Source organism: Quercus lobata, chromosome 8 (assembly GCF_001633185.2).
Source record: "Quercus lobata isolate SW786 chromosome 8, ValleyOak3.0 Primary Assembly, whole genome shotgun sequence".
In the NCBI taxonomy this organism is placed as follows: Eukaryota; Viridiplantae; Streptophyta; class Magnoliopsida; order Fagales; family Fagaceae; genus Quercus; species Quercus lobata.
Genome location: NC_044911.1, coordinates 43,459,286 through 43,470,509, shown reverse-complemented (window position 1 = coordinate 43,470,509; position 11,224 = coordinate 43,459,286). Strand labels below are relative to the sequence as shown.

Below are 11,224 nucleotides of genomic sequence, written 5' to 3'. Positions count from 1 at the left end.
ATTTAAGTGTGTCTTGAACAAGAACACAAACCCAGATTTAAAAACACAAAATTAAAATCTAAAAATCACAAACCCAAAAAATAAGAATATCAAATTAAACTACAGATCCACATCAAATTAAACATACTTAGATCTCGCTTTGTAGTGGGGGCTTCTTCTTTTACTGTTGATTACAGCCAGCAACAGCAACAACAACAACAACAAACTGAGTTGGCGTTTCATTCTCAACAATGCTAGCATTGCTTGCTAGTAGTTCTAAGAAACTCGAAGACCCAACAGAGCCATGAGAAATTAGTGCCGACATAGAAGAAAATAGAGCCTGAAATCACTCATACTGAGCTTCAAAGACTCAGACTTTGAAACGAACAAGCTAACCTAAACGCTTACACAACCCAAGAAATTCCAAAAACAGAAGAAAACAAAGGCAAAAGGCCAACTTTTTCTATAAGGCTAGATTTGTAGCTCCGAAAAACCAATAAATGTTTAAGTGGAAACTACTAGAAACCAGAAAATAAGTAGCATTGGTAAATAAAGAAACCCCAGGACGCAAAGACCAAAAAAACTAACTGAAATGATAGGATTTGCAGAGAAGGTAAAGTGTGGAAAGCAAAAACCTAGAAATTTCTTCAGAAAGTTAAGATTTTTGAGCTTCAGAAACACAAATCAGAGAGCTAAGAAAGAAATAACAAAGAGGTTCTGCGAGGTTTCGATCTAAGAACCCAAAAATGCAGAGCCCGGCGCTCAATGTTTAGTCAGAAAGTCCCAACAAAGTCCCCCTTGGATTTCAACAGTAAAAGAAGAAGCCCCCACTACAAAGCCAGATCTAATTATGTTTAATTTGATGTAGATCTGTAGTTTAATTTTTTGTTCTTATTTTCTAGGTTTATGATTTTTGGATTTTAATTTTGTGTTCTTAGATTCGGATTTGTGTTCATATTGTTCTTGTTTAAGATACACTTAAATCTCAATTAATGTGATTTTTGATTTTTATTTCTGTTTTTAATTTTTTTATTTAGTTAAATTAATAAATTAATTTTTAAATTTAGATGCTAACATAGCATTTTTTAATGCCAAAATAAAATTTTTTATTATTATTTTAATAGTTTCGTCTGCCATGTAGAACTTTGCTATTAGGGTACTGACAGAGAGGAATAAAATGGATGGTGTTTTTCTAAATAGAGACTAAAAGCGATGAAAATAAAAGATAAGGACCAATGTGAAAATCACGTGAAAATGTAATGATGAAAATGTGGTTTGCCTTAATTTTTTTTTTTCTTTTTTCTATGGTACTTTCAACAACAAATTTTTGATAAAAAAAAAAAATTAGATAAATTGTTCCCAAACCTAAAGAAAAAAAAAACGGTTGATTATTCAAAGTTAACCGTTGGCAAAAGAAGTCAAAGCTAAATTCTACAAAGGAGTTACCAAATATAACAAATTTGACTTTAACACGTCTTTTTTTAAAGATATATCAACAACTTTATTTCCCAGAAAAAGAAACTAAGGTTGGAAGGTTCCTTATCCTTCTTAGATGACTCTGCCGCCATATATGATCATTTTCCTCAAGTCTTTAGGCGCTATAAAAAGAGACGGTGTTAGCTCTAGCAGGTTACATTAATCTCCTCAATTACTCCATTTTCTTCACTCCAGCTTGCTGCTGTAGCCCATAACCATTAATTTCCACTCTCTAAAGTTATACTATTGAGGAAATCCCTACCTTTATATCTATATTCACGTTCTCTAGGATGGGTGAGAGAATTGAGAGGCTGAAAGAAGTTGCACAATGTGGTGATGTTGACACACTGTACATGTTGATTCAAGAGGATGCATGTCTTTTGGACCACATTGATCATTTTCCTTTTTTTGATACTCCTTTACACATAGCTGCGTGTAATGGGCACATACCTTTTGTCATGGAAATGATGAGATTAAAACCCTCTTTTGCTAGAAAGCCAAATCTAGAAGGGTTTAGCCCCATTCACCTTGCATTACTATATAAGCATACCGAAATGGTGAGTCGTCTTCTACAAGTCGATGGTGACCTTGTCCGTATAAAAGGAAGAGAGGGTATTACTCCTTTGCATTATGCAGTAGTAGTAGATGATCAACTTGATCTATTGGCTGAATTTCTCTCAATCTGTCCCGATTCTATTGAAGATGTGACGACTCGAAATGAGACTGTTCTACATATAGCTTTGAAATATAATAAGTTGGAGGCTTTTAAATTCTTGGTGGAATGGATTAGACAAAAAAGGTCTAAGAATTCCATATTTTGGGAGAGGAAAATCTTGAATTGGAAGAACGAGGAAGGCAACATTGTGTTGCACATTGCAATATCCAAGAATCAACCCAAGGTAAGCTCTCTCCATTCCTCAATTATTTACGTACTAAAGAAATATCGTAAAACTTGTGTTTTGACATCAAGGAATATGATCTTTATTTTGCTAGGAATGAAGGGAATTCATTTCATGATTATAATTTTATTTTTTATATCAAACAATGTATAGACTACTACGTAAATTAAAATTTCAAATGACGTGATAGTTTGTACACATTTAAATTAGCAAAATTTAATTTGAATCAAGAAATATTAGAAAAAATCCTACCGCCCAACTGCATGCATGATCATATAGTTAAAAACTCCAAAACATGCCCAAAAACCACAATCCTTTTATGATTCACTGGCATTGCTTGCGAATTGTTAGTAATTGAAACATCATGATCTTTTTTTTTTTTCCTTCTTTAATCATAATTTTAATTTTTTATTTAAAAAAAGAAGCCTACGCACATTTGGTTTATCATAAGGGTTCAAGGCTTGACTAATTTACATTGATCAAATTATGCAGGCTGTGAGGTTGTTATTAAAATCTGGTGTTGATATAAACGCAAAGAATTTAAAGGGTTATACAGCAGGGGACATCTTGGTAGAACAAACACAAGCAGAAAACAACAACGAGATCAGGGTTATTCTACAGCGTGCTGGAGCTTTGTTAGCTAATTCATCTCCTCCTGATTATAATTATTCACGTTACCTACGTTCCATAGTCTCATCTCTTGAGGAATCACTAATACGCCGCTGTCGTAAATGGAGGATTTTATCAGAGGACAAGCGCAATGCACTTTTGGTGGTTACTACACTGCTTATAACAGTGACCTATGAAGAAGTACTCAACCCTCCTGGGGGAATTTGGCAAGAAGATCGCTCCAGTAAACATGGAATCCATAAGTCCCATGCCATGATTGCAGGGACTCTCATTGGCCTTAGACTTCTTCCTTTTTGGTTGTTCTTAGCTTCAAATTCTGTGACATTTATGTTCTCATACGTAACAATTCTTCTTCTCATTCCATTTGAGTATGATATACTCCGCATAGCCTTTTTCTCCCTCTCTTTTTGCTATTTTGCTTCATTGACGGTCATAGTCCCAAATCCTATTTGGTTTTGTTTTCCTTTTATTTATGTTAGCCTGCTTCTCATTTTCTTATTAACTACAATATGGTTGATTAAGTCCAGACTCTTAAAACGCTACATGATTTAATGATGATTCATTCATGGAAGAAGAATTGATGGAAAAATAAGCCAAGCTTGGAGGCTTGGAGCTGTATCCTGTATGCATCTGAAACGTGTGTGTTAATTTTTGGTGCTTTTAATTTCTAGCTGCACGATTCAATGCTGATTCATTCATGGAAGAAGAATTGATGGAAAAATAAATACCAAACATCAAATTTAGTTGGATTCCTAGAGAAGCTAATGTTGCGGCCCATACCTTAGCATCTTGGTCACTATGTAACAGACTAGCTAACTCCTTTGGTTTAGGTTCTGCTCCTCAATCCTTTTGTAATGTCACATTGTTGGAGCAAGCCAATATTTTGTAATTGATCCGTTTCCTTCTCAATAAAATTCCTTTGCAGTTAATCAAAAAAAAAAAAAAATAAGCCAAGCTTGTAGATTTCTGGTGCATTTGAATGGTTTTAGGGTAGTCCTTTGAATGGTGCTTTGAATGGTTTGGAGCTGTATGCATTTGAAACATGTATGTTGATTTTTGGTGCTTTGAATAGTTTTAGGGTAGTCCTTCCTTGAGTTCTAAGTTGTTCTATGTATATGTGATTTTTTAAGTATAAAAATTAAAACTAATTACTACCATAGTTTAAGAAAAAGAAAAAAAATGTATCTGAATGCCTAAATCGTTAACTTTATAAAGTTATTTTTTTTTATTGGTTGTCTGTTTGCGATATTTTTTTAATACAAGCCTGCAAGCAGTGCCACTACTCTGAATGGTGCCACATAAAAGCCCCACAACAACTCTAATTTTCCAATTCTTCACAAATCTAATTTTCAACTACATTGCATGTGTGCATGCAACACATACATTTGTGATCATGAATGATAAAAATTCAGTCTCCCTTTCAATAAAAAAGACAGTTCACTAAATTGCATGCATGCACACAACACATACATATGTGATCATGAATGATTAAAATTTAGTCTCCCTTTCAATAAAATAAAAAATAATAATTAAAAAAAAAAGAGAATTTTTCACTAAAAAGCTAAAGATAAACATTCAATCTCCCATTCATTAAAAAAAAAAAAAAAAAACAAAACAAAACAATTCACTAAATCATAAACTATTGTCTCAATCATCATTTTATACAAATCAGTCATTCGAGTGGCCAAAAATAATCATGTAGTGGAATTTTTCCAGCATTTTCTATCATTTTGGAACGTTGTTCATTTTCTGTTTAAAGCACTAGATTTTGATGCAAACTTGTATCACAAACGTTTCGACTAGTTCTCCTACAAAAATTAGACACTGTTTATAAAGAAGCAGGTTAAGCAAATACCGTACCAATTTTTTTTCTAGTTTTAATATAAAGTGCATTTTCAATATGGATGATGTGTAAACCTCTATTTTACACTCTTCAATCTCAATGTGCCACATTAGCTTGTCGCAATCTAAGAAATATAAAATGCCAAACACAATCATAGCTGAGCATTTCACAAACCCCATTGTCATTAGATGGTGTTATGGTGTAAATGTGGTGTTTTACACCCATTCCTAAATGAATTTAAACTCTATTCTGTCATCTTTGCTGAGTCTTTATTTGAATAATAACTTCTATTCTTCTTTCTTAACAAGAGCAGAAAATATGGCATCACTAATGAATGGCTTAAAGAAGGAACTCAAAACAGAATTTTTTTTATTGTGAAAAGGCACAAAAAAGGCCAAGCCTATATTGATGAGCAGAGGATGCATCACTGGGGGTAACAAATTGAATTTAAACATCTGGAAGGACCCTAGGGTGCCTTGAATTCCAAATTTTTAAAATTTCAAGTGATGTGTCATTATGTGTATTCTTAGATTCGGGAAATAAATTTTTAAGTCAGCAAAATGGACTATGATGAAATGAAAAATATCAGTGAGTACGGGGGAGCAAATTTTTGGTGTATCATGCATGCATCACAAGGGCATATGCTACTTATTGAATATATATTTGATCATATAATTTTAAACATTTTACTACATCTAACATGGTAATATCAGGTTTGATAACTCCAAATTTCATACCTCATTGTAGTGAACCCTCAAACTGGAAATACACAAGTACAACGCAAACAGAAATATGATTATTACAAAGCAAGATAGATTAGGCCAAGAGGGAAAAGGACAAGGAAAGTATTCCAAACACAATATTAAGAAAAAACCCACTTAACTTAAAGCCCTTTACTAGCTCTGCAGCCCTTCCTAGTGCATCAATTCCACATTTTTCTTCTAGTACTGAAACCACAAATGCTAAATCCCAAACAACAGACAAGTAACTAAGGAAAACCATAGCTAGAATGAAAAATTATGGTTGCAGATAGAGTAATATGAACTGGAAAAATCAGCACCAAGGGAATGAGAGTTGCCCGTGTTAGGAAACTATAACCTAACTCGAACAAAGTTATGCAAAATCAGAATGAAGACATATATTGTTCATTCAAGAGATACTTACAAAGTGCTTGCAAACATCACATTTTGGGTGGTAATTCTCCTTGTAGCAAGATTTATGATATGGATAAGTCCCAGCCGTACAAACAACCAAGCAAAAGAGAGGGAAAAGAAAGATTACAGGTAATTCAAACAGAACTTCTAATAAAAGAACCACAGATGCCAAGACTCGAATCAGCAACAAACTAGAGTGATTTGGGATCTGAGTAGGAATAAAAATTTGCACATCATTATCAGAAATTGGTGAAGTTGGTGTTCTTTATCAAAAGTGTCTAATTAACTAAAACTATAAATCTATAATTGATGGTGAAATTGGTGTTCTTACTGCCAAGTTGGTTGAAAAAAATAATAATCTACCAAGTCCATAGGTTCATAGTATCGTGTCCCCCAACCCTCCCAACCAAATCTAACCTCATCCCAACTTATGGATAAGGGTTCCCACGTCTCTCTCAAGTTTCAAGTCCGAACACCCCCCAAACTCAAAAGTGTAAAGATTATATTGTCACATATATAAGAATCGAAACTCAAACAAAACTACAACAGCATAAACCCACAAAGTTTAGAGAAATAATATAAACCCATATCAGCGTTAATCCTATGTAAAGAGAGAACCTGAAGATTGTGGGTGGCGCTGCCAAGTTGGATTGGAAGAGAAGAAGCGCCGCCGCTGAGTTGAGGTTGTGGGTGCGCGTGACGAGAGAATCGAAGAGAACGGCTGGAATTAAAATTTGTAACTTTTTTCTTCTCTTGTGGGTAGGGTTTTGTTTAGCAGCTGTCTGGGTTCTTGTGGTTTGATTGGAAGAGAAAAAGCTAGAGAGACAAACCTAGAAGATGATGAGACAGAGCATAAAGCCGTAACCAGAAGAGAGAAGAGCGTAGATGATGATCGATTTGTTATTTTCTCTTTATATATATATATATATATCCTGCATAATCGGTAACCAGGAATTTTTTTTTTTTTTTTTTTTTTTTGAGAAAGAAGACAATGATGTTTTATTAAGGCAGGCTAGATAAATCTGCCTGGAAAACTGATACAAGGTCTGGTGGGATGTCACCCATCCAAACGGTCATAACAGGTAGACCTTTTGCCTTGCGAGCTAGGGAGTGGGCCAGCTTATTGCACTGGCGTCATACCCAGGATACAGAAAAAGTTGTAAAAGAGGAACTGAGGAATAAAATATCATTTATAAGATGACCATGCTGTGCTAAACTTCTACCTCTGTTTTTCAAAGCTTTAAACAGAGGTTCATTGTCGCCTTCCAGAACGATGTCTTCTAGACCGAGTTTCAGTGCAAGCTCCGTCGCTCTCCGTGCTGCAAGTGCTTCGGTCTCGATCACAGTGGCTGGCAAAGGTATTTGTTGCGTCAGTGAGACCAGTGCGTGACCTTCACTATTCCGTATTACAATTCCCAGTCCAGCTGTATTGTCTTCAACGAATGTTGCCGCGTCGTAGTTTATCTTGTATCGTTGAGCTTCCGGCGAAGACCAGGCCATCTGATGTTGACCCTGGTGCAAAGATGGATTCGCTGAAGGTGCGAGAGCTTTGAGTTGTCTTTCCCAAGCATGCTCTGTTATTTTGTCTAAGGGCAGAGCTGTTTTGCCGAGGCGAAGATTGTTGCGGCGATTCCATAGGTTCCATATGACAAGAGAGAATAGTTCCGGGTCCTTATTACCTGCAAAAACAAAACCCATAACGTCAGCGAAACTTTTGCTACCCTTGAGTGCTTCATGATTCCATATTGGAGTTTGATTCCATAAGGAACTCAGCACTGGGCAGCCATACAGAGCGTGGACCGTGTCTTCTTGGTGCACTCTGCAGATATCACACAAACCATCAGAGGTGATTTTACGGCGAGCCAGGTTCACTTTAGTGGGTAAGGAATTTAAGCATGCACGCCAGATCAGGTTTTTAACCTTATTTGGCACCTCCAAACTCCATACTTTACTCCAGAGAGGTTTCATGGCCTCAGCATTCGAGGGTCCCGGCTGTTGGAGTGTGTTTGCTTCGAATAAGAACCTGTACCCCGATTTAACAGAGTATTCTCCGTCCGGATTAAAAGGCCAAATCAGGACATCTTCTTGAATGGAGCGACACAGAGGAATATTCTTAATGGTAGCTGCTTCAAAGTCATAGAAGAGCCGGTCAAGCATATCATCTTTCCACGTTCTGTTCAATGGGTCAATCAAGTCACTCACCCAGACAGTACCATCCCCATCCGGTTTTGGTGTTAAAATTCTGGGTTTGTGTTTCACAGGGAGCCAATTATCTCCCCACACCCGTATTGAAGATCCCGTACCTATTCTCCACACCGCTCCACGCTTTATTACCTCCCTTCCTTTTAATATGCTTTTCCAAGCATATGAAGCATTACTTGGGGATCTTGCTTCCATCACAGAGGTATTGGGAAAAAACTTGGCTTTGAAAACCTTGCAGAACAATGATTGGGTGTCATGCAGAAGTCTCCACGTTTGTTTTGCCAAGAGTGCATCATTAAACATGGCTAAATCTTTGAAGCCCATGCCTCCTTGTGATTTAGGCTTACATAATTCCGACCATTTCACCCAATGAATCTTTCGATTATCACCTCTTTGACCCCAAAAAAATTTGCGAATTAAGGCCTCAATCTCATTGCACAAAGTGAGTGGTAACTTAAAACAAGACATGGTGTAAGTGGGGAGAGCTTGTGCAACAGCTTTAATAAGAATTTCTCTACCCGCTTGAGATAAGAGCTTCAACTCCCATCCTTGTAGTTTCTTCCAAATTTGTTGCTTTATGTGGGTGAAGCTCTCAATCTTGTTTCTACCCACCAGGGAGGGGAGACCCAAGTACTTCTCATATTGTTAAACTACCGTTACTCCAAGCATATCCTTGATCCTATCTTGGATACCAGTATTGGTGGACTTGCTAAAAAAGAATGTGGTTTTAGCTCGGTTTATTTGTTGACCAGAGGCACGCTCGTATTTAGCAAGAATGTTCAACAAAGTTTGGCATTCATTCTCCGTAGCCCTACAAAAGATGAAGCTATCATCAGCAAAAAGTAAATGGGTAAGTTTAGGACCGTTACGACTGATTGATACTCCGCGAATCTCACCATGTGTTACTGCTTTATTTATCAATCCATGCAGCCCCTCTGTGCACATGAGGAAAAGGTATGGGGATAAGGGATCCCCTTGTCTAAGACCCCTTGATGCTGTGATGTGACCGTGGGGTTCCCCATTTATCAACACCGAATATGAAGCCGTAGTGATGCATGCCATCATCAGTTTCACCCATCTCTCTTGGAAACCCATTTTCACCAAGACTTTCTCCATAAAAGACCACTCCACCCGGTCATATGCCTTACTCATATCGAGCTTCAAGGCCATAAATCCTATCTTTCCTTTATTATGATTTTTTATGTAGTGCAGTGTTTCAAAGGCCACCAGAATGTTATCTGAAATCAAACGATTAGACATAAAAGCACTTTGGTGTTCTGAAATGAGATGAGGCATAATAATTTTCAATCTATTAGCCAGAACTTTTGAGAAAATTCTATAAAGCACATTACTTAAGCTTATTGGCCTAAATTGAGACACATATTCTGGATTCTTAACTTTCGGTATCAAAGTGATAAAAGAGTGGCAAAGTGATTGCGGGAGCACACCACTATTGAGATAGTGCAAAATGGAGTGAGTAACATCAGACCCAATCAAAGACCAATAGTTTTGGTAAAACAGAGGGGGAATACCGTTGGGGCCGGGAGATTTAAGGGGAGCCATCTGCTTTATTGCCACCTCCACCTCTTCAATAGTAAACTCCCTGTCAAGCTGAACATTCATGTCAGGGGTAACCACATATGGGATAACGTCAATCACTTTGGTTAGGTCACTTGGCTCAGCGGATGAGAATAGATTCTAGTAGAAATCAAGAATAGTAGTATTCACTTGTTCTTGCCCACCACACCAATTACCCGTGGCATCTCGTAACTTAGTAATGTAATTCCGTCGGCGACGTTGTGAAGCTTTGCTGTGAAAGAATTTTGTATTACGGTCACCATCTCTAAGCCACATTACTCTTAAGCGCTGGCCCCACATATTTGCTTCCTTATCAAGCAACTGGTTAACTTCCCTTTCTAACAACTTCATACGGGTTGAGTTTCCAGTCCGAGCTGTCCCATTTTCTACCTGCTTGAGTTGCTTACGCTTTTTTTCAAGGTCTCTTCTAACACTTCCAAAACATTTTTTACTCCACCGAGTCAGCTCCCTTCCGCACTTCTCTATTTTATTGAGAACCCTGGTGTCCCACGGGTCTACCACTCTCTCCCTCCACACGGCCTCAACTGTAGTAGTGCACCCTTCATCCGTAAGCCACATTTGTTCAAATCTAAATGGTTTGTGGAAACTCAAATCCATCCCTTCCGGAGTTATCCACAACGGTTTGTGGTCAGAGGTTGTAACATCTAGATGGTGGATTTTTGTACCCGGGAATCTAGTGAACCAATCTGTGGTGGCTAAACCTCTGTCAAGTCTCTCAAAGACTGTATAATCTGTAAAGTGTTTATGCCAAGTGTACGGGAAACCCACGTATCCCAAATCCATGAAACTACAATCATCAAGAGCATCCCAAAAGAGTTGCATCTGTGAATGTGGCCGGGTTCTTCCCCCTAATTTTTCTGATTGCCGAGTGATCTCATTGAAATCTCCCGCACATAACCACGGTGAAGTTCTCCTCATTTTCAAGTTCCTCAGCTTATCCCATGATTCATGTCTTTTTTAGGTGTCTGGTTCACCGTAGAAACCGGTGAATCTCCATTCCTCAGGTGTATTTTTATTAATTATGGTGTCTATATGGTTCGAGGAGAAAGTTTCAATATCCAGGTTGAAATCTTCCTTCCAAAATAGTGCCAGACCACCTACTTTATTTCTTCTTGGAACCTCAAACAGATTCTTGAATTGAATTCTTCTTTGCACTTGTTCTAGCCTAACTTTATCTATCCATGTTTCGGCTATAAACACTACAGAGGGATCTTTTGCCCACACCAATTCTGCAAGCTGATCAACTGTCAATGGGTTCCCAAGCCCACAACAGTTCCACACTAGGAGACTCATTGCTTCTGGCAGGGCTGTTGAACAGCCTCTGCCAATATCTGAACATTTTCCTTACCAAGCTGAGAAACCACCATTTTCTTGTTGGGTAACCCAGTATGGTCTGCATGGTTGTTTGCTGGCCTCTTTTGTCCCAAAATGTCAAGTGTGTC

The 11,224-nt window shown here is 37.5% G+C and overlaps 2 protein-coding genes across 2 annotated transcripts; one reads left to right on the top strand and one right to left on the bottom strand.

Moving 5' to 3' along the window:
* The first annotated feature begins 2,009 nt into the window (after nt 1–2,009).
* Nucleotides 2,010–4,491, top strand: LOC115956918 (ankyrin repeat-containing protein BDA1-like). The gene is made up of 2 exons (XM_031075178.1): nt 2,010–2,354; nt 2,847–4,491. Exons 1-2 carry the CDS (start codon nt 2,010–2,012, stop codon nt 3,534–3,536), a joined length of 1,035 nt encoding a protein of 344 aa, XP_030931038.1. The 3' UTR covers nt 3,537–4,491.
* A 5,390-nt stretch (nt 4,492–9,881) lies between these two features.
* Nucleotides 9,882–10,700, bottom strand: LOC115956917. Its single transcript, XM_031075176.1, has one exon. It carries the CDS (start codon nt 10,698–10,700, stop codon nt 9,882–9,884), a length of 819 nt encoding a protein of 272 aa, XP_030931036.1.
* Nucleotides 10,701–11,224: the final 524 nt, after the last annotated feature.

Coding starts and splice junctions, on each gene's coding strand:
- LOC115956918 (XM_031075178.1), top strand. CDS start 2,010: ATGGTGAGTCGTCTTCTACAAGTCGATGGTGACCTTGTCCGTATAAAA. Junction 2,355..2,846: donor TATCCAAGAATCAACCCAAG/GTAAGCTCTCTC, acceptor CAAATTATGCAG/GCTGTGAGGTTGTTATTAAA.
- LOC115956917 (XM_031075176.1), bottom strand. CDS start 10,700: ATGAGGAGAACTTCACCGTGGTTATGTGCGGGAGATTTCAATGAGATC.